Source organism: Stegastes partitus, unplaced genomic scaffold (genome assembly GCF_000690725.1).
Source record: "Stegastes partitus isolate 25-593 unplaced genomic scaffold, Stegastes_partitus-1.0.2 Scaffold1403, whole genome shotgun sequence".
Taxonomy (NCBI): domain Eukaryota; kingdom Metazoa; phylum Chordata; class Actinopteri; family Pomacentridae; genus Stegastes; species Stegastes partitus.
Genome location: NW_007579134.1, coordinates 132,035 through 158,687, shown reverse-complemented (window position 1 = coordinate 158,687; position 26,653 = coordinate 132,035). Strand labels below are relative to the sequence as shown.

Here is a 26,653-nt window from a genome sequence, read left to right as displayed (position 1 = left end):
GTGCGTGCGTGCGTGCGTGAGACAAGAAAACTAAAGTACCTCCAGATCTTGCTAATGTCTGTCATGAAAAGAGTTCATTCCCTGAGTTAGGATGATTAAGTTCACTCTAAAGTGTATTCCACTTCCTTTTCACTTTATTTTTTACTACAAACCGCCTCCCTCACTCATCCATTCTTCATAAATCAGAGTTTATTTTTTGTAAATCCAGAGCTGAACTGTGATCCCAAACTTTCTCCTTACACTAACAAACCAGAAATCTATTTTTTATTGATCAACAGAGATCAGGGGAAATGCAGCAGTGATGGTGTCTTGGCCATTTTGTGGGCATTTCTATTTTCTTTTTGGACATGTTTGCCAAGTTAGTAAGGGCATTTATATAAGATATTTCACAAATCTGCCAACTAAATCGTTACCAAACAATTTGTTCACCAACATGTTTGTAAAGGTGTGTAATAACATGCCTTAAAATGTTGAAATTCAACTCCCATGGGAAACCCTGAAAAAACCTGCTCAAGTTAGGGTACTGATAAATGATTGTTGAAATATTGATTTTTTTAAAATCGGGCCTTAAGTAGCTTATGAGGGGTCAAATCAGGGTTTTTTCATGATTCTGAGTTGATTGTTATCATGAATATTTCACCACAAACACTCCATTGTTGAAAAAGGCCACACTTACTTTTACATTTACATCAAAGTAGCTTTTATTTCACATCCTTATATAATACTACAGAGCATGTCTCTGAAGCCCAGTGACTATGGATAGACATTAGGTGTGCATGAGTATGAGCCAGTTCCAACACTAGACCCCATGGCTCCTGAAGAACTACTGAAGTTAACAAGCTGTAATTGTCATGGACACTGCAGCAGCCAGCAGTGCAGCTGCAAGAAGAATGGGGTCACGAGCATCTCGGTCTGTGGAGTCTGTAAAGGCATTACATACAGAAACTGCAATCATGATGTTGTTGAGTCTGAAGAAGACATAGACAATGACTCTTGAAGCTTCTGACATTGTGAATGACAAATAACTCTGAGTATTATGTAAGTATGTGAAATAAAAGCGATCTTCTTTTTTGATTCAAATTCCGTACAAGCTTGAGGGTACAGTGATCAAGTGATGCCCTTTCATTGCTAAAAGGTCAAAGGTCACCTTCAATGTGACGTCATAGTGTTCTTATTTAACACCATAACTCAGGAACACGAGTTGTGAATGTGACCATATTTTTCATTTGATTGGATACTGAGCTGAGGACACGAATCTTTGGTTCCACCTTGAAACTGCGGTGACTGTATAGATTGAAAATGTGTGTAAAGTGTTCACGTTTCAGAATTTTAAATTTATTTCCAGCAACATCCGGTGTCTCTAAGTGAAGACAGAACATTTCTCAGTGGAAATTATCGTTTGGAATCACATGTCAATATAGTGTCTTTGATTTTGCCAAAAAGTACACGTAAGAGCTTTTATTAAATTCCTTAAGTCTTAAATCAGTCTTTACCACATTTATGAGTCTGGATGGACAGACATGGATATGAACTGCAACTTGACTGGTTGGCGGAGGCATGAGGTGATAGTTCCAGTTGAATTCTGTGTCAGGTTTGATCAAATTCAGCAGCTGTGGTGCTACAATTGGTTAACAACTGCAATAACAAATCATTGTGACTCGGTAATGTTCTGATTTGTGATGGGTCTTGTCTCCATAGCAATGGTACCCAAGGCTCTTGGGGGTTGTCATATCACAACAATCAACCAAAACATGATTTCTCAAAGACAAAGCTGAAATAATTGAAGCAGGTGGTTACAACCTGATCCATATTTCCCATATAGCCGCATTATAATATTGTTGAAAGACAGTATCTGTAATCTCCCCTCAGATCATATGTAAAAGATGAATATAGCCACTGTAACACTTATTTGTTTGAGGACTACCATTTTGAAGCCTTTAGTTTGGTATTTGATCATTGCCATCTTGGTCTCTCTGACTGAGAAATCGAGTATATGGCAGTGACCTGTCAATCACAAGCTACTGAATGTGCTGCAGAGCTTGTAATGGAGTCACTGGACAGACCTACTTTAAGCCACAATGATGGAGCTGTTGGTCAGAAACTGTTGTGGTCAAAAAAGCCTGTAGATATAAACTGCATAATTACTACAAATATTAAGTGCCAATAAAAGAAGTTGTTACCTCATAGTCATTCATTAGGTCTGTCCTCTGATGTCTTTTTTCTCCGTGTACACAGAAAGCTGATCAGCACCGTTAGCTGGGTTAACACCAGTAGACTGTTTCACTGGAGCTGTTGGTGTTTGCGTGTCTGGATCAGCAAATTATGGAATTTCAATAATTACTCTGCAGTTTATTTTGCTACCACATAAAGCAAGTTTAATTATTAAAGATTAATTACCAAAATCCACTCTATGTTGCCATTGTAGATCAATATAATATTGATTAATGATAATACGCTTCTCCGCCTGTGTTTTACCTGAGGTGTTTAGCCTTCGAGCATTTAATCAGCACTCAACATTGTGTTCCACTCAGACTATAAATCAGACCTCTTACTGCTGTTCTGGCATGTGGGAAAACACTACAGCTGCAGTATTTACTCGCAGCTTGTTCATTACTGTTTAGAACTTGTCTTAACAACACTAAATATTCATTTACCAAGAGAATTTACATCACCGCACACTGTTTATCCACTGTTCAACAACTAAAGCACTGGTCTAAAATGTGAGACAATCACTGCATAAACCTTTGTTTCCTGTTCCCTGATGTAGTTGTTTCATTCTTTGGGGTTTTTCAGATATAGATGAGTGCCAGGATCAGCGAGTGTGTACCAGAGGCCACTGCCAGAACACTGAAGGCTCCTTTATTTGTCATTGTGGGCCAGGCTTCAGAGCGTCGCCAACTGGAGACCAATGTGACGGTATGATATTTAGTACTATCAGCACTGTGCACGCAAATAAAACATATATTTATATTACATCATGGCAGGCATGCGCTTCCAATGATTCATAAAAATCTTGATTTTCTGTGATGGATTTATTGAAACACGTGTCCTTGTCACAAAAATGTCCTTGTCATAAATTTATTGTAGGTCATATAGAAATATGGCAAAATGTGCTGGCTCTAAAATATACAAACAACAATGCTAATATTTACTAAAGTATCCCTTGGCCATTTCCACCTCGATTAGGCACTTTTGGTAGTTTCTGGTCATATCTTTGAATGCTCCTCTTGACAGATTTGGTGCGGTTCAACTAAATTTGTTGGCTTTCTGACACAGACTTGTTTCTTCATCACAGCTCACTGAATCTTGATGGGGTTTAAGCAGGACTTTGGGAAAGCCAGTCTAAAACCTTAATTCTAGCCTGATTTAGTCATTTCTTTAACACTTTCGATCAGTGTTTGGGGTCATTGTTCTATTGAAAGACCTGATGATTTTAGGTTTTCCTACAGGAAAACCTAAAACCATCCTCCTTCATTATTATGTCATTTACTAGATATAGTGTCCTTGGGGTTAAGGACCTCACCTTCTTTCCTTCAAACATGTTTCTGGCCATTGTGGTCAAATAGGTGAATTTTAGTTTTATTTGACCACAGTGCGTGTGAGCCTGGCGAGTGCATCAAATGAGCCCTGTATGAAGTGGCTCAGAGAAGTCAGCAGTCAATCGCAATCACTGACAAGATGTTAAGAGGTCATTCTACCAAGAAAACGCAACTGTCTACATCACCAACACTGATAATTCAAGTTGTATGTATATTTTTGACCCAGCACAGATACATATAATACCTATAGTAAATCTATGAAAAAACCCAAAAAGCATCAATGTTTCTTGTGACAAAGACGCGTGGGGGATTCCATCATAGAAAATTCTAAGTTATAGGAGTCACTGGAAATGACAAAATCAAACCGGAAATATCTAGGCCCTTCATTGTGATCATATAATTGTGACTGTTTGACTAAATTAGACCAAGAACTCTCTGCTGACTTTTGTTATAAAATATTGGCAAGGCACATATCAAGGAAAGACTATAAAACCTCTTCTAAAGCTTTGATTGTTCACAGGAAAACAATCATCTCAATAATTGTGAAATGAAATAAAAATCCCTACAGTGAAACCTGGTAGAGGCAGCATTGTGGTATGGGGGGGCTTCGTAGCAGCAGGGACAATGAGAGTGGTCAGAACTGGGGAACGAAAGCAGGCAAATACAGAGAGGTCCTTGAGGGAAACCTCCTTGCAGAAAGCAGTGATGGTTCACCAGAGTGATCCAAAGCAAAGAGCCAAGACAAAACTGGAGTGTCTTTAGGACAAGTCTTCACTGACCTTCAGTGTCCCAGCCAAAGCCTCGACTGAAACCCCACAGAGCCTCTGTGGTGTTACCTGAAGTTGGCATAACACAGAAGCTTGATCTGCAGTAAGAAAGAAGTAAACTGCCCAAATCCAGGTATACAAAGCCTCTGCATCAAGTAGGTGTTAAGACTACCACAGTGGCTTCAAAAAAGTCAAGGTCTAAGTATCTGAAGACTTTCGTTTTAGTTTTTAAGAAAAATGCTGGGAAAAGAGGCAGTTTTAGTCCATTTAGAATTAGGTCAAGAACATAATGAAGCGTTCAAAAAGTGGAGAAGTCTGAACACATATTTATGTATTTACATGCACAACATGCCACTTAGTATGTTCTGCATAAAAACAAATAGTATTTGCACAGCAGTAAACCTGTGATAAATGTATTGATAGAAGATATTTAGGTTAAAGAAAACAAAATACAAGGTAATCAGTGTGTATGCATACTTTGCTTTTTATGTTTATATAAAGAACACAATATACTGGAGTCAAAACCTCAGATGTCAGTGTGCGATTATGGCACATGTTTCCCCTCCAGTCTAACACACTAAACACCAGCTGTAAGGAAATAGCGCCCGCCATCATGTGGCACTTTTGTTAGATTACGTGTGTTACTGCCCTTTCAGTGTCAAGGTTTGTTGCAGATGTTATGCATCAAAACATGCCTGTGCTGTTTTATTGCTTCAGTGAATTGCTGGTAGAACACGTGTTTAAATTAAAATCCCTGATCGCTGATTGAGCCCCTAAAAATCTGTGTATCAAAGGTTTTCCATGAAAATAATCCCTTTCTACCTAAAGTGGCTTAGACGTAACTTTACACCACCGCTTCTTCAACAATGAGCAGATCTGTGTAGTTCTCTGTCAGCACTCACCCCTCCCAACTCAGGACAGCTCGTGCTCATTAGTTGCGACCTACAACCCTGCTCCATCACTGTAAAACTAGTTATAATGCTGGAGCAGTATAGCCTATGTGACAGAAAGTTCCACCCTGCAAGTTAACAGGATTGGTTCCTCAGGTTTGTTACTTCTGAAACCCTGGAAGTCTGAATCTGTGTTTTTGAGGACATCGTCTGTACGCTGCAGTTTCAAAGGGAAAATACTCAGCCATGGTGTCGACTACTTATGTGTCTACCAGCATTTGGAGGACAACCATATGGACATGATGAAAAAGTTTAAAATAATTACTTTTAGCAGAGGAGGACCCAGTGTTATATGAATCACTGATCAGCAGCACTGCAGTTTGTGAATCTGTCCTAATGGCCACTAGAGGGCAGATGTTTACCCATGAGCAACGTGTCTTCAGTGTGTTATTGCATCTGTTGTAGGAATATAATTACCTACGTTTTGAGACCAAATTAAGGTTTGAATTGAACGACCAGTTCTTGAACAATCATCAGCAGCACTGTTCAGACTAAATGATATGTTAATTTTATGCAGTTGCTCTTTATCGTCGTGCAAACAGGTAACAATTGGATACTATCAAGTGTTTTACGTCACAGGAACAAGTATACAGAATCAGCATCCTGTGAGACTGTCACTCACAGCAAGAAACGGTGTTGCACATAAAGCTTCATTCATTCAAAATTACAAACAGAATGAACTGACTTCAGAAATCAAAGACTAAAGAGTGAGTTTTCATCAGACATTATGTATTTGTCTCTACACTTTAACTTTTGCCTTTCCAATTACTTTTATAGTCCTGTTGCATTTCAGTTACTGGAATGCTTGATAAAAATGTTCATGGCTCTGCTGGTGCTTTTGTGTATCAAGTGTCACATTAATGGTAAATTACAAATACCGATATTCATATTGATTAAACTGTCACATAACCCCCTAAAGGAGAAACAAATGATTGTACCAGTTTTACTCAAAAATATAATTTAAGCCAAAAATCTACCCATGAATACATTTGCATAATTTAGTGCTACTTATAACTATTTTATTTACCAGTATAATCATAACATACTTACTTCTCCGACATGAGTTTTTAACAGAACAATGAATTTTGTGTGTTTATGCCCCAGATGTGAATGAGTGCGTCGAGGAAGCCAGACCATGTGAGCCAGTCGGGGAGTGTGCCAACAACATGGGCTCGTACACCTGTATCTGCCCCCAGGGGTACCGACAGATCAACGGCACCAGCTGCAGAGGTGAGTGCTTGAGCAGACACACTCTCAAGGCCTGTTTCTGATCCAGGATGTAGACATTCTAGAGTCCCCGTGCTTGAGAAACACACAGACTCATACACATCTCTCAGTGGGTTTGTGTCTGTGTCGTCCCAGATGTCGATGAGTGTATGGAGGAAGCAGAGCTCTGTTCCCCCCATGGCAAGTGCCTCAACACTGACGGGTCCTATGTGTGTGTGTGTGACAGTGGATTCACTGCCAACCTCGACACGCCCTCCTGTGACGGTAAGTTGCAACTACAGAGACAAGATGCACACACAGACACACACACACACACACACACACACACACACACACACACACACACACGTAGTTGAATCTTGCTCTTGACACATACTCTTGTATGACTTATATTAATCATTTATGTATACAAGTAAATTTGATATAAAACAAATCACACAAAAACATACTGTGTTCAGAATAAATCCCCCTGTAGTTTTCATTTAACCATTGATCAGTAGTACACAGGATAGCTTTGTCTTACCTTTAAAGGATGAGGCTGACGTTATTATCGGTCTTATTTTCAACAGATCCCATGAAACGTTCAAAACCAACATGTCACCATCGTAGTTTTTTCCTGTAGTTTTCAGGAAACATTTCTCAAACTGTGGATCTGTTTTGGATTATTTTCTGTGGTGGATTAATACAGACTTTGTGCATTTTTTAATGTTAATGTGAGTCTAAAAGTCACAGTAAGTCAAAATAAGTTGACTTTTCCTCTCAACCCACCAGCAGAGCAGTGTTTATTTAGTCTGTGAGACATCTGAACATCTGCTTTCAAACTGGGAGAAACTGTGAACCTCGTGGTTCTCAGAAAATGAATGGTGCTGCACTTGGTGATCCTGTGAAATTTCATGCTAAACTAAAATGACAAACAAATTAACCACTATAACTGCTGAACATCACCATGTTAGTGGTCATTGTGAGCATTTTAGCATGCTGTGTAAGCATTTAGCTGTGCCTGATGCTGCATTTAGACAACTCAGAATTTGAAAATGTCCTTCTACTTTGAAAAAAACACAAGTCTGGCTCTCAAAGTTAGAGGCTGCTTTAAATGGTGTTTGCTGCCAGTGAGAAAAATGTAGCATATCTGTAGTCTTACCTTTCAAGTCCTTCAAAGCTATGTGGATTCATTTTGGAAGTCTCAGAGTTACAATGAAATTTCTTTAATGTACCAGCCTACATTAAAGTAACATCACTGATTCTGTCGGTGTTCAGCTTGTGGTTTGTCAGAAGTACTTGTTGGATGTTTCAAACTGGTTCAGAAGCCTGATCGTCCTACACGTTCTGAGTGAGAAGAGCCAAGCTTTAAAAACATCTGCTCATTCGTTTTTGTTTTTTTGTTTTTGTTTATATATATATATATATATATTATACTGTTGTATACATTGCAGACAGAACATATGGAAACGTAGTGGGTAAAAAAGTGTAAGAAGTGTAAGTTATGTTTTTATTTTGAATTCTTCGTGCTCGTCTCTTTTTACTTTGATAACAGCTTTATACAGTCTTGGCCTCCTCTCAACCAGCGTCATAAGTTGGTTTTTCCAACAATCTTGAAGGAGTTCCCACATATGTCGGCTGCTTTTCCTTCACTTTCTGTTCCAACTCATTCCAAACCATCTCCGTCGGGTTTAGGCTGGGTGATTTTGAAGGCCAGGTCCTCTGATGCAGCACATCTTGGTCCTCGTTACCAAGGGCGGTTCTCATGACAGCCACTTTCATCATAGCATACAATGGTTTTTGCAAATTAAATATTCTCTGAACTGACTGACCTTTGGCAACTTTCCAGTGCAAGGACTTCTTACAGGAACAACCCTCTAATGTGCCCTTTTAGCCTCTCTGTTTCCATTATAGTGTAGGGCCCAACAGATTCACTGATGTTGTTAATGCAGTGTGCCTCAAAACAACTAGTAGTAGTTATACCGAATATAACTCCATTCATTGAACTTGTGGGAAATACAACAATAGAGGTTTGTTATGGTGCACATGTGGTGATCTTTAAGTGTTGGTGATGTTCAAGAGAGGAAGGCTACCAATGGACAAGGACATTGACAGGGCAGAGAAAATGTGTCCTTTCTGAGTTAACCAATCAGCACTGAAACCTGCACAGCAGCTTGTTGTTGCTGCTCATTTTTTTGTACTCTGAAAAAACCCTTCACAAAGGTTTTGGCCTCCTGAAAACCAAAGTAACAATCATCATAAAATATTTTGCTCTATTACTTATTTCCAAGCATGTTATTTCATAGTTTTATATATATCATAATATAAATATCAGTTTCTTATTACTCTGTCTGAGACAGGTGGCTCTTCTCATATAGTACATATGTAATGGTAGCAGGAGGACTTGTTTATTATTGTTACCTAGCGGTATACAGCTAAATGGAATATAAGTGGTACATATATGTTCTGTGCACATGATGCAATGTGTATTCTGTATTCCATGGAGCTGCTGTGTAACTCACTGAGAACAGAACCATTCCTCCAAACTATATACATAGGATCAGGACATTCCACAGCTGTCATTACCATCAAATGACTATTTAGAGAGATATAGAGAGGGCCTCTTAGTGCGAGGGAGAAATGTTTTAACATCTTTCACACAAACACAGAACGGCTTTATTGTAGATAGACACTGTTTCCATATCATCATCATGATGTCCCTCTTCAAAATGTAAGCACGACTCTAACATAGCCACATGGTTATTTAGAATCTCCTTTTGTCACCATGTCTACCCTTATCACCATCCCCATACAGCCCTCGTTATTCCTTCATCACAGAAAGAGAAGGAAAAACTCCACAGTTTCTTTTACACACACGGCTCCTACTTTCTGCACCCTGACAGGAGTCTTGGCCTCTGTGCCAGAGCTGTTTTTAATGCCCTCTGCTGCTTTAGAAAAACAGAGAGAAAAGAAAAAAAAAAACAAGAGTAAAAGACAGACGGAAGCCTTTGAGCTGACTGTCTAGACAAGGAGGGATATTTGTTGCTCTCTGCCTCATGATTTATGCAGCGTATTCAGACTCTAGTGGAAATGTGTGTGTGTGTGTGCGTGTGTGTGTGTGTGTGTGTGTGTGTGTCTGCTTTCATGAAACCAATTAAAGCACTTTTTTTTTTACAACAGCTGCTTCAATTGCAGTCTGTCATTATTCAGTTAAATCCATTGCATTCAATTTTCACCTTTCATGTTATTTCCTTAATCTGTTTGGAAGGAAATAAAGGAAACCACTGGAGAAGTGTGTTTAGTGCTCTGTGTGTGTGTGTGTGTGTGTGTGTGTGTGTGTGTGTGTGTGTCAACAGTCTACAGTTATTTGAAAGATTTTTGTACACCAAAGTGCAGTTTGAAGTGAAATTTTGGTCAATAGGATAAGATATTATACAGAAAAGGCAATACTGATGCTCCTCCACAGCGTGTTAGAAATGACAAGGAGCAATAAATCACTAAATGAGAAAACATTTGACATGTTCTGGCTTTGTTTGTTTCACTGTCAGATATTGATGAGTGTGGCCTCAATGAGACGCTGTGCGGTCCCCATGGCTTCTGTGAGAACAGACTGGGTTCGTTCCGATGTCTCTGTGACCAGGGCTACCAGGAGACCCAGGATGGCCAAAGCTGTGTGGGTAAGTGTGGGAGTTTTGGTATGTGTCTATATCGAATTTTACTGATGGTTTATACAGTATACAGTACCAGTCAAAAGTTCAGGTGGATATTTTTATTCTTAATTTGTGCTATCTTCCTCAAACACATAAAAACTATTAAATATCACATGGAATTATGTAGTTTTAAAAAAGTATTTAAAAAATTATATTTTGTTTTAGATTCCTCAAGGTAGCCAATATTTGCCGCATATTTTGACAGCCTTTCCCACTGTTGTCATTGTGTTCACCACCTTCATGATGTCGTCACCTAGCATGGTTTGCAGTTAACTGGTGAGCAATGTCAAAAGTTCAGTGGTGGAAAATCTTGCCTTCCTAATGTTTGGGACCTATAGTTAGTGTCGGCGTACAGTAAACAGCCCTGTCCAACTACTGTGGTAATCCATACAATGGAAGAAAAAAAATCACTCAACTAAGCAAAAAGAGATAATGGTCCATCATTGGTTAGCTCCCTAAAATGGCCTGAACCTTTGTTAAGGTTCCAACTGCAAGAACTGCCCATGTAGAACCCTGGCCCTAACAAACTGCTGAAATGCTGCAAAGAAACCACTACTGAGAGATACCAAGTGGAGCTACGTCAGTCAAGAAACTTAGAAAATGGACATTGGCTTAATGATTCCAGATATGAGATTTGTGTTGTTATCACAGCAAAAGCAGTCTCCTTTGAAGGAACTGAAATGTAAGATAGACAGGGTAGTGTAGCTATTTTGATTAGTTTATACTGTTTCTCTTGTACTTATTTTAATAGTTTTGATGTTTTCAGTTTTGTCCTACAATTTACAAAACAGTTTTTTTTTTTTTTATCCTTTTAACTAATAGCTGTATGAAGTGTTTACATTCTGACCCAACAAGTTTCCTGTTTGTTACTTGCAAACTGTAACAGTAAGCTGGACCTTAATTGTAAGCAGACGAAAGATGTTGGGGTCTTAAATTTCAGTACATTTTATGCCTACATACAACAAACACATTAACCTCTTTTCACTACTGTAGCTTTAACTGATACCTTAGTCTGACTCACAGTGTCAAATGCAGATATTTCAACGGCACTTTTCTCTTTAGTTAATGTAAATATAGGCCCAAACCACTGTTGGAGAATTTATAAACTTACCCCTCCTGTTACCTTTGGCCTTAGCTGTTCCCCTTCGATAATGTTTGAATGCAACATTGCCAAATGGTGCAGACACACCATCCCAGTGAGAAATACATGGGACACATGTTGAAAATCAGCGGTTTTCCTCTCGTTTGGTTTGGAATGAGTAGGAACTGATGGGTGCTGGTGGTTTCCCTGGGCTAACTGGGCCCGTCCAGCTCCCATCTACTCTAATTTCCTCCAGCAGGAAGGACTGTCAGAACTGACTTCTCCCATCTGAACCCTGATAGAAAACTTCCCTCACACACAAACTCATAGTGACCAACACCACCAAAGACACACAGTACAGTACCAGAACTACCGTAGAAGCGAACACTACGTGCTTTCTACACACTTGAACACATTTTCCATCTGTCCTTTGGCAGTGCTGCTGGGTCCCACCCAAGTTCAGTCCAGCCAGCTGCTTCCTCTCCACTGCCAAACCATCACTGTACTGTGGCTCACATAGATGGACTCACTTAGGCACACACACAATCCTTAAAAATCCAACAGCGGTGGTTTACCACTAACCATTCAGAATGCGTGTCCTCTCTTTGTCTTCCTTCTCCTCCATCTATTCTCTCGTGTTATCAGCCAGCACACTCTGCTTTCCTCTTCTTTCTCACTTCTGCTTATATCTTGTCTTGTCTTTTTTGATTTTCCCTCTTGTATCAGAGATTCTATCTCCCTCTTATCTCTCCTTTTCTTTCTGTTCAGTCTTCCCACAGAGACTTTGTGGCAGCATTGCCAGCTTGACATCTTTCCTATTGGGTTTAAACTCTACAATATGTTTGAGAAATCCATCTAGCCACTTAGTCTGAACACTGGGGAAGCTTAATGTGTTGATGTCCAGGATTTGGCTGTTTGGCGGTCACAGATTTATTTTAAGTTCTTACTTTGTATTAAAAAGAAATATGGTAGCGACCTTCCAAAGAGGTCTCTTCTTCACCCAACACTATTGTAAAAGAAAAGCAAACTAAACATTGAAGATTTTGCAAGAACATAGAATAAAATTATCCAGGTTGAAAACAAAGGCAACAGTAACTCAGTGACACAAAGCCGGGTGTGACTGAATGCAGCTAAACAAACTTTATATTGCTATGAAAAATTCTTTGATCCCCTTCTGATCCATCCTATTTTTGCGTGGTTCTATACTAAACTGTGCCTGATCTTCAAACTAAATTCAGCATTAAACAAAGCCAACCTGAGTAAAACACAAAATACAAGATTTAAATGATAATTGTATGCAGTACTTCAACAGCTGCAGCCAAATGCGTCAAATAACATATCAGTGTCTTTGCTGTGCCACTCTTCTAGGCAGAGCTGCTTCAGAGCAGCTACAGCAAAGGTTTTGCAATATGACCCAGTGTCCTGCCACAGCGAATCAATGAGGTTTTAAAACCATAACCTTCCACCATCATGAAGCTTTGCTCTGCTGGTTGTATTTTTTTTTTTTTGCATAGTTAGAATATTTTGGAGGCAAATATGAATGATAGGGTGACACATATTTTACACCGTCTTTGTTTAGTTTCAAGCTATTTCCTCATCCAGTAAAACTCCTTAACACTGATCTTTACACAATCACATAAAAGGAGATCAGGCAAGATTTGTCCTTTTACAAATGTGCTTCTTTAATGCGCTTTTACTTAATTAGTTGTTAGCAATTGATACCTAATAATCAATTTTGTTTTTTTTCTAACTTTTATCTTCTTGTCATTGTGCTTTTATGCCATTATATTGGATTTATTTGTTATTTTCTCCTGTTGTAAAGCACTTTGTAACTGTTTTCTAAGGTGTTTTACATTATATGATGTTTTGAATGTGAGGGGGGTAATTAGCAGGCTCATTTAAAATACTGTTTATCACTGTGTTGTTCTTTTCCTTCTCCACAGATGTGAATGAGTGTGAGCTGCTCAGCAGTGTGTGTGGAGAGGCCCAGTGTATGAACGTGGATGGTTCCTTCTTCTGTGTGTGTCCCATCGGCCAGGAATACAACGTCATGAACGCCAAGTGTGAGGTCGTTCCCACAGGTAACCCACTGACAGAGAAACTGAAGACACTGCAGTCCACAGCTGGTTTATTTCTATGGCCACTTCTCAGTAATAGTGCAATTCATTTTCTTGTTGCTAAAGAAGACCAGCACACTGTCTAATAACAACAATGGCCCCCCTTTTACAAAACACATTGCGTAAAACTGCCCCAATGAAAGCATAAAGGGATTCCATAATTAAGTCCAGACCTGACTAAGCTGAATGATGCTTCACATTAACAACAAAGTTGTTCTTTTTTTTGTTTTTTTGTTTTTTTCTGGCAGCTTTCCATTGGAAAAAAAGACCAATGATTATAGCATAGTAAAACAATCTTCTACTTGTGTTAACCCCAAAGCGTTTCTCCAGTGTGATATCAGGGAGAACATATGCAGCATTTAGCCGTCCCTGGGAGGTAGTCAGGAAGACAAAGAACTGATGATTCCCAGCCCTTTCTTTTTCGCACAGTTCGTTTTCTGTATTCTGCCACCACCTCCTCCCACTGTACAAAAGTAAAGCCAACATACAAAGCTAACATCAGGCCCTGGTTACATCATTTGCAACCCGTTGAAGCTGTTGTGCCGGAGGGATGAAGGTATGGTATCAAAGTGCCACCTCCTGTCGGCTTAAATGTGCATGCACGCCTCTTGAACTTCATGAAGTTCATTGGTGTAATTTTGATTTTCCTGGATTGTTCTGCACATTCACTCGATTCATGTCACACTCTAGAATGAACTGAGTAGTAGCTGCTAGTTGTCGGCTGCAGATCAACTACTTTTTTTTCCCGTGGATACATTAAGAACTGGATGTCACACTCAAATATGACACCTGTACACTAGAATGTAAATTACTCACCTGGTAAATGTGGCTCATTCACTCATTACAACATTTTGGCTGAAAGTTGTAACTTCTAGGTTCTCTTTCACAGTGTGCAGCCCACTGCACATACTTTTTGTGATGCTGAGGACTTTTGTTGCAGTACTGCAGGTGGTCACTGGGAGGAATCTACAGCAGCGTATCCAACTCTCTTTAAAACATCCATACTTTGCCCCCATTGGTGGGCTTTCTACTAGCTTAGCCCAGTTCCCTGATAAGTGCTGCACACACCCTGGTTGTAAATGACATCACCAGCACAAGATGGTTGCACCCGTTTCCAAGATATTCAGGCTTCCCCTTTGAGGAGCTTTCATGTTGTCCATGTGTATATAAAGTCTATGACAGAGTGTGGGGCACACCCATCTTAAAAAACAAACAGAAGACAAACTTGAAACAAAACATCCACACGATCCCTCCATTTGCTTTGAATTAATAGACAAAATCTCCAAATAGAAATAAACCAGCTCTGCACTGTTACGCTCTAAAGTGCTATTGTGTGCTATGCAGCAGTGGAAACTTTTTCTGTGGCAAAATCTTCATTCCTGTGGCAATCTAAGTTCGAAAAGCCTCACTGGAATCAACTGGACCTGCTATGCTTTCATTCTGCTCTTCTATTCATCTTTCAGCATCGTCAGTGGAGCGGAAGGAGTGCTACTACCATCTGAACGATGAGAACCTGTGTGAGAGTGTGCTGACCAGCCATGTCACACTGCAGGAGTGTTGCTGCACTCTGGGAGCTGGCTGGGGGGACAACTGTGAGGTGCATCCTTGCCCTGTTAATGGGACAGGTAAGTGAAGGGAGGAGGCAAAATCCTAAAGCACAGATACACCCAGTGTTGCTACTAGACACACCTTAGGCTATATTTTAGTAATACAATGTACTGGAAGATTAAAAAATTGTCAAAGCTGTCTGAAAGTCGTTTGATGCACCTGTTGTAAAGACCTATTTTGCCCTTGTAACGACCTTGTATATCTTGGCAGTCTTGAGTTTCCAATGATTGCTATATCTGATGGAGTCAGTGGAATCATTGACACACATACGTCTTTGTCACAACAAAGTTCAACTAAATGTGTTGGCTTTCTGACACAGACTTGTTTCTTTAGCACAGTTCACAGATTCTTGATGGATTTTAAATCAGGACTTTGGGTGGACCAGTCTAACAGCTTAATGTTAGCCTGATTTTGCTGTATGCTTTATGTATATTTTTCACCCTGCAGATTTTGTCATATTTTCAAAAGATCTATAAAAAATCTATGAAAGAACCAAAATGCATGATTGTTTTTTTGTTTGTTTCAATGATCCCATCAAGAAAATCAAGAGTTTGTGAAATCATTAATACTCAAGACTCTTTTTATATACATGGTCGTCACAAGTACATATAAACTTTTGTCGACAGCTGTACAACTGGCTTAACTCAGTGTCCGATCTGGTGTTTCGACTGTATTTATGGACACCTAACCTCCAAACTTCTATGTCTGTTCCCTTTCAGACCAGTTTAACGAGATGTGCCCATCTGGAAGAGGTTTTATTCCCAATGGAGACCTGCTGTATGGAGTGCCTACTTCTGACACATACAAAGGTAAGACTAGTATACATGGCTAACTAACCCAAAGAGATACCAAACACAGATCAAACTGTGTAGAGTTGGTTGAGTCAGTAGTGAGATGCATTCAAGTATATCTAAAGATTTTTAACAAATATTGAATTAATCCTGACTGAATTTCTCTCTGCCTGTTTGCAGATGCAGATGAATGCACACTGTTTGGTCAGGAAGTGTGTAAAGGAGGCTTCTGTCTGAACACTGAGGGAGGCTACGAGTGTTACTGCAAGACTGGACAGGACTACGACCCTGCCAGACTGGAGTGCAGAGGTGTGAGAGATGTTACTGTTACTGATGTTCAAACTATCTGCTGGGTACTGCCTCTATTGACACTCACTAGTAACACATAACAGGAAAAACACAGAGAGCAAATAATATTGTTATGTGGTGATCAGGAATGAGGACCCCAGTGTAGATGCATGTAGCAGGCAGCCGAAAGCAAACTTTAATCAAAAGCTGGAGAATCCAAGTGTAGATAGGTGAACAATTCTACTGTTATGCCCCGGTCTAGGGGAACCTTTGGCACAACATGAATTTTGCTCCACACCAGTCTTTCCACTTCAGAGAAGGTCAGCAATCAGACAAGCCAGGTATCAAAATGAGCAGTTTCTTTTATTTTTACAATAGAGGGGGAACATAGGCCAGAATAACAAACAAAACATACTCTACATTAACCCTGACTTCCCATTCCAGAAAAGAAAAAGCAAATAAAAGATAATAATCTTACCTACCTACCTAATAAACAAAAAACAGGAGAAAAAGGGTTTAAAAGAAAAGGCCTCTCCCTTCTACTCTGCTCTCCATCTACAATATTTACAAAGATTCACAAAAAGACACAGAACCTGTAGCACACGGCTACGGCTACAAGCAAGTTACTGCTGCTGCTGCATCCTCCTGCAGTACAGTCTTGATGGCATGCTGGCATTCTCTGAGGTGGCGAGGCTGGAGGTGAGGAGACCGAGTGCAGCTGGCGGGCTGTTCAAATAGTGGATGGGCCCGCCCTCTGACCAATTGCATGGCTGGAATCAGGCGAGGACAGCCAATCCAGAGTCACCACCTGCTCCTAATCCATTCACTCAAAAACCACACACACACACACACACCCTGAGGAGAGAAACAAGCAGCAAAAACACAAAAACACTATAGATGACCCACAGGGTCATAACATCTACATCCAACAAAAGAAATAGAAAGCATAAGCAGGGAAAAAATCCAACTCATAAACATACACATAAGTCTGCCCTTTATAATTCACTTTAAAGCAAGCTGTCTCAATATTGTCTCACATCTTTTCTTCATCTAATGATCATGTCCTGCAACCGTGCACAGGACAAGTGGGTGCAGAAAATGGATGATAGTTAACATGCAGTCTTTATGATAAGGCCACTCCAGGTAAAATGAAAGATATTTGAGGCATTTTATACAAAAAAGTAGCAAAAGAAAACCGAGCAGTGAGCACAGCCCGTTGGAGTTGTGGCTCTGGGCTCAGCTCTTTTTAATCAGACCAATTCTAACTGGCCTGAACAGTTCAAAAATCAGTGCAGACGTGAGTCTGTGATTGAGAATTGATGGATATTTTTGAGGGACTTGAGCTGGAAACCTTGTAGTTAGCTTTTAGGTAAGTCTGCAAGAAAGAAGTAGAAAGAACACATTTCCTTGTGGCATTTGTTTCTCCAAAATTTAAGTCTTTATGATTCAATGACACAGTCTTCCCTCAGCAGACATAAACATACAAATTCTTGTAAGTACAATACAAAAAGTGTTTATCAGCTGGTATTTCACTGTGCACTAGCACTGTTCTCAGAAATATAAGGCTGTTTTTGCTGGATCCAGTATTTGTGTGGGAATAGGAGCTGAGTTAGTTTATCAAGATGAGTTTTTAGAGTGAACGCACGGTTCCAAGTTAATCTTGCATGAAGTCCTCTGACTAAGTTGTGTTGTTTTTCCATGGAATATTTTCTTGCCTTTCTCTCTTGTAGACATCGATGAGTGTCTTGATGAGTCGGTGTGTGTTGGCGGTCAGTGTATGAACACAGATGGTTCATACATGTGTTTCTGTACACATCCGATGGTGTTGGATCCCAGCGTTAATCGCTGTGTCATCGTTCCTGATGTGGCCGGTAAGTTCATTTCAACCATTAAGGGGCTGCATTGTTCAAAAGTCACCCCCAGGTAAGTTATACCATTTGCCAAATAAACAAATTCTTCCAGTGCTCATGATATGTTCATGTCGGTTTTATCAAGTCTTAGCAATATTTTCTCTGTTCCACCACCAACATAACCACAGGGTCCTCTGGCGTCTCAGTTATTTTTGCGACACTCCCTGCACCATATAATATATACACTGTAAATTTCTTGGTTTGGGTTCATACACTATCTACTGTGTGAGGAAATGCATAAAATCTAAATATATTTTTATACTTTTAAGGAGAGCCATCAGTACTACCAACTAAGAACCAGATCAGGATAATGAACTAGCTTATGATACACCATTTTGTGTGGGTGATAACACTGTGTGTGTGTTTCCAGAGCAACATGAGACAAAGCAGATCGAATTTCTGGGTATCTGCTGGCAGACGTTGACAGATACCCTGACGTGCACTCGGCCGATGGGTAACAACAGGAAGACCACCTACACAGAGTGCTGCTGTCTGTACGGAGAGGCCTGGGGCATGGACTGTGCCCTGTGTCCCCCCAGGAACACCGGTACACACCACACACACACTGCTCTAACTCTGTAGACTAAATTCAGATAGACAATACAGTATGTTAGTGAATTTCACATTACATGGTCCCATTTATGCTTAATGAGGAGCATCTGCAGCAATGACACACTCATGTAAACCTGCTGTTGAATATTTGAGGCATCAAGAAGTCTACTGGACAACTTTCACTACATATTATGCTTCTTTGTTTCATTGCTGTCGTCACAAGCTGAAAGTTGGTTCACTGAGTTTTATGCTGTTTTCTCTGTAGCCCAGAGATAAGTATGAGGAAGCAATCGAAAAACAGCAGCCAGGTGATTTCCAGCAAACAAAACATTTGTCCTTGAACCTACCAGACGTCAGTCTGTCTTTTGCCGATATGTTGGATTGTGGTAACGGAGACTTTTGTATACATTTGAAATAAAATTGCAGGTTTAACTGAGGTATGAGATTAAAAATAGTTTTGTTTACTTGCAAAAAGTTGACTGCGGAGCTTCAGAATTTGCTAATAATAAAATGAAATTTAAACACCACAAATAATTATTGTCATAACCTTTTCATATGTGATGCAAATGAGCTTTTATTTTTTATGACAGCATTTTGACATCATCCAGTCATCCATCATACTGTTGAATGAAAGTGATATTGCATGTGATTGGCTGAAATGCACCAGTTATAGGACACCACTGTACAATGTCTCTACTGTTCTGGTATTGTTTGTCGGGATAGACATGGAGGGTGCAGTGCTCTGGATGGTGGTTGTTCTTCATTTTCACCTCTTAATGTGAGCTAATGTACATGGTATTGAATCCTTAACAGTTTATTGTCATCCTACTTTAAAATTTAAAAATAGCAAATAATATTTACATTTTATTCATGAATGGGTCTCAATGATTCCATCATAGAGAATTCAGTCATAGGAGTCACTGTAAACTCAAGTCTGCCGTGATGCACATGGTCTTTACAAGTGTGTGTAAACGTTTGTTTACAACTGTATGTGATCCTGTATCTCTAATGGAAAAAGCACAACCGTGGCTAGAAGTAGAGAGGACTTCAAAATGTCTTTAGCACAGTATGACACTGTTATATTGGAATAAATCATAAAAAGAAAAAAACTACAATTTAATCTTTGTGATGATTTAATAATTATTATTAAATTACAAATACTTATATTATTTCTAATATTTGGAAACTGGAAAAAAATTGAGTCAACAAGTACAACTTTGTTCAAAGTGCCTACAGATTTTACCAATAGTGGTGAAAAGAATCACTCTAAATTCTATCGATATTTCACTACTAGCATTTTTAATGTGTTCCCATGCTTGTCTCCTCTTTGCTCTGTGGAAACCTAGTCTGCAGTTCAGATTGATTTTGTCACAGGCCTGTTGATCATAGCTGAGTCAGTCATGGCTTCTTAAATGCACTGAGAGGCACAGAGTTTTTAATTTTTTACCAAAATCTGGTGTAAATGGCTTATATTTGGCAAAGTTTTAAGTGAGACGTGGACTAAAATGAAATGAAATGAAATGAAATGAAAATGAAATGAAATGAAATGAAAATGAAATGAAATGAAATGAAAAATACTTTATTTATCCCAGAAGGGAAATTCAATCTTGTAAAAGCTCACTTTTATTTTTATTTTTTTTAAATCAATATAACATATATTATATAAATGAATTTGAGGAAATAATTTTAAGCTTAGATTTGGTTCAAAGCTTAGATGTTTTCCACAAAAACAGCATGTTGGAGATGAGTGATACAGTAATACAGGTTTTGGCTCTGATAAATGCTGCAATTTCCACAATTCTTTAAAGACATTGTCTTTCAAACCCACCCGTAGGTTTTGGGGCTCAGATGGTCAATAATTAGTTTCTTATATCTTAACTTTTACAACACATGGCAGCTCCTGACATTCCTTGTTCATTTATATCTTTTCTCCCTCTCTGTGTCCCTCATTGTCTCTCTGTTTCTTGCTTTCAGACGACTATGCATCCATGTGTAATCTTCCCCCGGGTGGCGAGCGGCGGCCATACGGTCGTGACGCTCTTGTTGCCAGTCCGGTCCATGAATATGAAGTGAGCCCTGACTATTCACCATCACCAGAGCAGCCTGTTCTGCCCTTTTATGAAAATGAAGAGCGTAAGTATTTCTGTATTTTTCCTCCTTTGTATTAAAAAGGGACTAGCAGAGAAGCACACTTGTTTTTTTTTAAAGTTGTAGACTTTTAATCGCATCTTTCCGAGCGAGGACCACACTGTCAATGAGATGTACATGATTGTTTATTGAATGAAAGTAAAAGTGTGATGTTGATTAGAGGTAAGGTAAGCAGCTGTGGTGTGTGGAAGGCTCTTTTGAGAATCAACGGCAACTCTCCAGCTGGTAGATCCCCAGAGAGTCCCCCCAAAAATGGAGAAAAGACCGCTGTAGCAGATAGAAAAGCTAGTTAGCTTCACTGTGAGGTTGAACCACCCCGACTGCAGGCTTTCAAAGCTGCTCCAAAGCTGCAGGTGTTGTAGGAAAACAAGACGGAGGTCCCAGACAAGATATGAACAAATCAACGTGTGAGAGGAATGAGGACTGGGTGACAGGCCTACCAGACTCTGTGGTGAATAGAGCATCAGAAGTGAAAGCACCCAGACATCCTCTGTTTGCTATGTAACCATGAATGTGCAGACGACTGCCTCTGGATCAGTTTTAAACCCAAAACTCTGATGATTCCTGAATCACTGTGTAACATGCACTACCTGATAAGAAGGTTGAGGAAAAACACTCTTAAATTGGGTTTATGAATGGACCAGTAGGTTGTACTGCTGGAGCTCGATGAAGTGTTTGAAAGAGACTCAGAGAAAGAGTATAGATTTTGAACATATGCGGGCTTTAGTAAAAACTAAAATACATTTAACAAAAATACTTTACTGTGCAATTTAATTATTACCACCTTAAATTTGGCCAGTAGAAATAGATCTGTCTATAGAGTTTATCTACTCAGGTGCCCCTGATAACCTTATTGCTCGAATAGAAAAAATAAAAAATAAATACCTGCTGCTTCTCTCAGGCAAGTCTTACATTTCTATAGAACATATTATTTATTTGCTAATGAGGACTTTCTGAGGAAGCGTTCGTATCAATATGTGTCTCACATCTGTACATTCAGATCTGAGTTATGGCTTAGTATGAAACTAGAAGTAAAAAGTGAAAAGTACTGAGAGTGTTAAAACAACTGTAAACTACACACTTGTCCTTGGTCTCACTCTCTCCCTCCTTCAGTTTGAAAGCCTGCTCTCTACTCTAGACTGCTGCCACATGTCCTGGAGTAGTGTTTTATCTCATTTAAGTCCTATTAATGTGACAAACATGTAGATGCTGGTATGACACACTGTGTTTTTGTGCCTCAGATCCATACAAGGCATTCGAGGGTTTGCGAGCAGAGGAGTGTGGGATACTGAACGGCTGTGAGAACGGTCGGTGTGTCCGGGTTCAGGAGGGTTACACCTGCGACTGCTTTGATGGATACACCCTGGATCTGTCCCGCATGGCCTGCGTCGGTATGAGAACACACACACACTACTAAAGAGAAGGAAAACTGTATAAACTTTACATATCTTGCTACAGCTCAATCCTTGTCTTCTTTGTTCACAGATGTGAATGAGTGTTCAGAACTGAACAACCGGATGTCACTGTGTAAAAATGCAAAGTGCATCAACACAGTGGGCTCCTATCAGTGTGAGTGTCTGCCAGGCTACAAGGCCTCAGACAAACCCAACTACTGTGTGGAGGCAGAAACACAGCAAACATCCAAACGCACACAGTGAGCATGGATGGACACTGGGGGGCGACAAGAGACACCAAAACCACACGCACAAGCCTGTATTACTATACTTGTGAGGATGTCCACTGACTGCACTTTGTCACTGCCAGATCCTCAGCAGCAACGCTAAAGCTGGACTCCCTGCTGTGGTTGTAGCATCCGGTAGCACAACAAAAACTCTTCACAGCTGATCATCAACAGTGATCCAGAAGTCAGGGTGTGTACCTTTGACTTGACATTTTTTGCCCAAAATCTAAATTCAGCAAAATGAAAATTAATCTACTCTTGCTTGCAATGTTACTCCATTGTTTAAAAAGTCATCCAAATCCTTAACTGCTCTTAACTACTGTCAATTTCACTTATTTCTGCTTCACATCACTGTGGATTGTTTACAGCACTCACTGATTATCCTTTGTTCATTTGAGAGGTTCTCCAAAGTGGATATTTTTAAATAAATCCTTCCTAAATTTTTGAAAGCAGAACTATAAATGTAGGGCTTAATATTGTAGGAAACATAAAATGTTTTGTTTTGTTTTTTTAAATGAATTTTTACCAACATTGTCACTATCTAACTATGTCGAACTGGTCTTTTAGCTACAATGGGTATACCTGACACAAAAATTGATCCTAATGGTTTATTGAAAAGTCAGTTGGTTTAGCTTAGAAGAGCATTTACTCTTCCTGTGTTGCGTTTCTGCACATTGAAGCAGACTGTTAGCACTCCCTGAATATTAGTGAGTCCATCAAGTTTGTTGTTTGAACCTCCTCTGACTTTCAAATACCACTGCAGTATTGTTGAAGGGAGTCATCATTGTTGTTTGAGCTGAGCTACGATCTATAAAACATAAAGCATTGCATTCTGGGAATATCATTGATGCATTACAAGAGCTGAGTAGTGGACTCCAAGATGGCACCCATTCAGTTACATGGTTATTGCCAGAGAAGTTTTCTAGTGTCCTTGTGTACACAAGATTCCCTTTTCTTTGCTGTTGGACAGTTTAACAACCTAACTGATTTAAAAAAAAAAAAAAAAAAACTTTAGACCTTTCCTGCAAATTTGCTTTTCAAATATGTCTGTTGTGACTCTGTGGTTCATGTAAACTTTCCACCTCCATTGTAGAGATTTGGGCAAATGAAATCAAAGCATCATATAAGCAGTGTATGTTGGTGCAAAAATCATGAGCTACCTGCAGTTTACCAAAAACCTGATTTCTGCATTAATCTTCTTAAATGCTCTCAGTAAACAAAAAATTGTCACCCAGACCAGCTATTCTGCTCACTGAATGAGGGATCTCCAGCTTGCCAACTGACCCATTCACTGGTACATGTGGATGAATGGATGCAGCCATTTTAATTTGTGTTTCCACAGCAGGGCCTTTGCCCCAGAAGATTAAGAAATGTGTGTGACAGTTCTGTGGAAAATGCATACTTGACCAATCAGTGACTTTTAACACTATTACAAACTCCACCGCAAAAGTTCCTGAACATGTAGATAGCATCCCTCTCTGGTGCATTCAGTTACCGTTACAGTAAAAGCTGTCAGATCCTACACCACAATGGAAACAGATTCCTGACTCCTGTGGAACGTTCCTGCAGTGGAAACACAAAATAGTGGAAGGTAAATGTAGAGCAGTAGATAGTGAATGACCAGATATTCACACACATCCAGTGAGTCTTCAGCCAAATCCACTGATGGTGCTATATGATACAATGTTCTTACAGTTCACCCTGAGAAGAACATGAAGATTTGATTGGAGACACTCAAAACCACTCAAAAAGTGTGAACCTCATAGTGGTGCTAAAGGAAAAGTCAGGGGATCACTAGCTTTGCATAGCCAGACCTGTATCCACACTGCTGATCTGGCTGTATCTCATTCTAGTTATGGTGTAGGGGCAAAATGCTCTGGCTTGTTTCTGTTATTTAGAAAAATCAAATAGCCTGGGCAGTGCTAAGCCCCAGATGCGACTGCAAAATAGTGACATGAAATGTTTCGGTGGAACATTTACTTGCTGGGATGAAAGTTCTGTCATTAAAATGGGTCGTTCACACAAAATGAGCAGACCTGCCTTACGACACCATCCAAAATAAAAAATTTGATCATGTAGGTTGCTGCTTTGAGGTTGTTTTTTGCAGTAGAGGAGATTTTGAAAATAGTAGCATACAGAGACAGAAGTGGAGAAGGAAGCCATGTGAAATGAGCAAAGGAAATGGCAGACTTTTACCCAAAGTCCTCATTCTGTGAGTCAGACTCGGGGATCACCAAAGTCAGCAGGAACATAATCTGGAGAAAATTCATCTCTCAATAAAATTTTGTAGTAATTTATTCTATAGCTAAGATATTTCCAAAGTGAGCTGGACCAAAGTAGGGCTGACCAACCAATACTTGCATCGTTAGAGCACTACTGCTAGCATAGTAACACATTTGGGTATCGCTGCTTTAAAGAGTCCTTAGGAAACTTACACCAATATATTTATTATGCTGCCAGAGTTATTAATCTGTAATTTCTCCATGTGTATGATGTATTGTCAAAATGAATAATCCTGTTGGAAATCTTTCATCTGATGGAGATCCAGGTGAGTCATTTTAAATCAGGCTCTGAATTATTAGCATTAAGAGGATGATAAATGCTGAGTTGAGCCCCAACAGCTCTGACAACCTGAAAGAAGTGCAGATCAGCTGGTATGTCTTTAACAAAACTGTTTTGATCCCCGAGAGGACACGTGGTCCTTAAAAGTATAGAAATACAGAACACACAGACACAAGCGCACACACACACGCACACACACACACACACACACACACTTACTTAATCAAAGCCCATATATTCTGCACTGTATAAGAAACACACTAAATGAACAAACAGTAATTTACTTGAGATGAAGATTCAGCTTAATCTACTATGTGGTGCCTATGTGGGGAATAGAAACAATTGTATAAAATGTATGTTTTGTTTGTTGCTTTTCTAAGTTTCTTTGTCATTATGTTTTCAAGTGGAGTTTTATTTGTGTCATAAGAGGCCGTTTTTGCTCATTTAACGAATTGACAAACCCTATGGACTCGTGCTGGGGGATCCAGTTGTATTTTGAACCCAGTCAAACTGATTGTGGATATTTAATTCTGTGAAGAGGCCAGCTGTCTGCTCCCTCACCTCCTCCATCGCCATCCCTCTGTCGTTTCTACACCACATCATCACCATATCATGTAATATGCACATTTCATTGTACTAAAGAAAAATGCTAATGTTAGGTTTTCAGAATAAGCTTTTATTGGGGTTTTGTCTTTGTTCTGTCAGAGTGGTCAATCAGACAACTACTGGATGAATGGAGCATAAGACAAAGCCAAGCTTCATGTTTCTTATAAAGAGCTAAAAGACTGTTGTGTTATCTGGTATTCCTCCCCTCCATGTTTTGAAGGGACTGAAATGAATTGTTTTATTTTTCCTACTTCTCTTATCTGTGTTTCACTGCAAAGTCTTGCCAGGTTGCAAAGCTGCTATGGGACAGCGATGGGAGAGAAGAACCTTGTGTACATTTAAACAAAGGAGTGGAGAAAACAGCTGATGTATTTGTAATTTGTACATGAATAAATAGCTTTTTCTATGAATTCATATCACAATGTACATTAAACCCCTTGGTAATAAACCACAAATTGTGATATTTAACTTCAACTGCTTGTCTGTTTTTCTGCTACTGACTGTCTGCCCTCCGACTCTGGTCTTATCTGAGGGCTCTGCAAGGGCGGCAGCAGCATTTTCAGTAAGGTACGTTTGTAGTTTAAAGGCAAATTTATTTAACGTAAACATTAAATATAATGTAAGTGCACAACAGTCGGTGCACAATATTTGAAAAAATAAGTTGTTTGCTCAGTAATTCTGTAATGTATACATAAAGAGCGCTGTAATCCAGCCTTGCTCCCACTTTTCTGTTTAGTGGTCACTTGCTGTTTAAAGTGTCCACCCATAGCCCAGCGAGTATTTTCACATGAACTACTATAAAATAACACCTCCAACTCCAAACCAGTACTGGTATCAAGTTCTCAACAATACACCCATGGGGCTACTGGATGTTCAAGGGGATACTTTGTACATTTGGGCACAGACAGGCCTCCCCTTAGGATTGATGAACAGGGGGACAAATTGACCACTAGCCTTTGCATGGGCCCCCCTTGCCCTTGAACCGGTATCATATGGAGCCTTTGACCCCCTTTGATGGCAGGCCTGGTAGGAGGTGGGACCATGTCAGCATTAGAAGATGGCAGCGCTCATTTCCACCATATTGTGACTTCTCCGTTGCACAGTGCATGGACGTGACCTTGTTGTCTTCAGTGGTGG

At 39.6% G+C, this 26,653-nt stretch overlaps 1 protein-coding gene across 3 annotated transcripts in view; it reads left to right on the top strand.

Annotated features, from left to right (window-relative positions):
• The window catches only part of ltbp1 (latent transforming growth factor beta binding protein 1), a 50,602-nt gene extending 24,612 nt beyond the window's left edge, over positions 1 to 25,990 (top strand). For all 3 annotated transcript variants that reach the window (XM_008299337.1, XM_008299336.1, XM_008299338.1), the window contains 13 exons: positions 2,794 to 2,916; positions 6,361 to 6,486; positions 6,619 to 6,747; positions 10,011 to 10,139; positions 13,197 to 13,334; positions 14,834 to 14,995; positions 15,698 to 15,787; positions 15,950 to 16,078; positions 17,788 to 17,928; positions 18,338 to 18,514; positions 20,494 to 20,652; positions 21,909 to 22,058; positions 22,153 to 25,990. In XM_008299337.1, coding sequence (XP_008297559.1) covers positions 2,794 to 2,916; positions 6,361 to 6,486; positions 6,619 to 6,747; positions 10,011 to 10,139; positions 13,197 to 13,334; positions 14,834 to 14,995; positions 15,698 to 15,787; positions 15,950 to 16,078; positions 17,788 to 17,928; positions 18,338 to 18,514; positions 20,494 to 20,652; positions 21,909 to 22,058; positions 22,153 to 22,325 — 1,826 coding nt within the window. In that variant the 3' untranslated portion in view covers positions 22,326 to 25,990. The remainder of the gene's footprint in view (positions 1 to 2,793; positions 2,917 to 6,360; positions 6,487 to 6,618; positions 6,748 to 10,010; positions 10,140 to 13,196; positions 13,335 to 14,833; positions 14,996 to 15,697; positions 15,788 to 15,949; positions 16,079 to 17,787; positions 17,929 to 18,337; positions 18,515 to 20,493; positions 20,653 to 21,908; positions 22,059 to 22,152) is intronic.
• Positions 25,991 to 26,653: the final 663 nt, after the last annotated feature.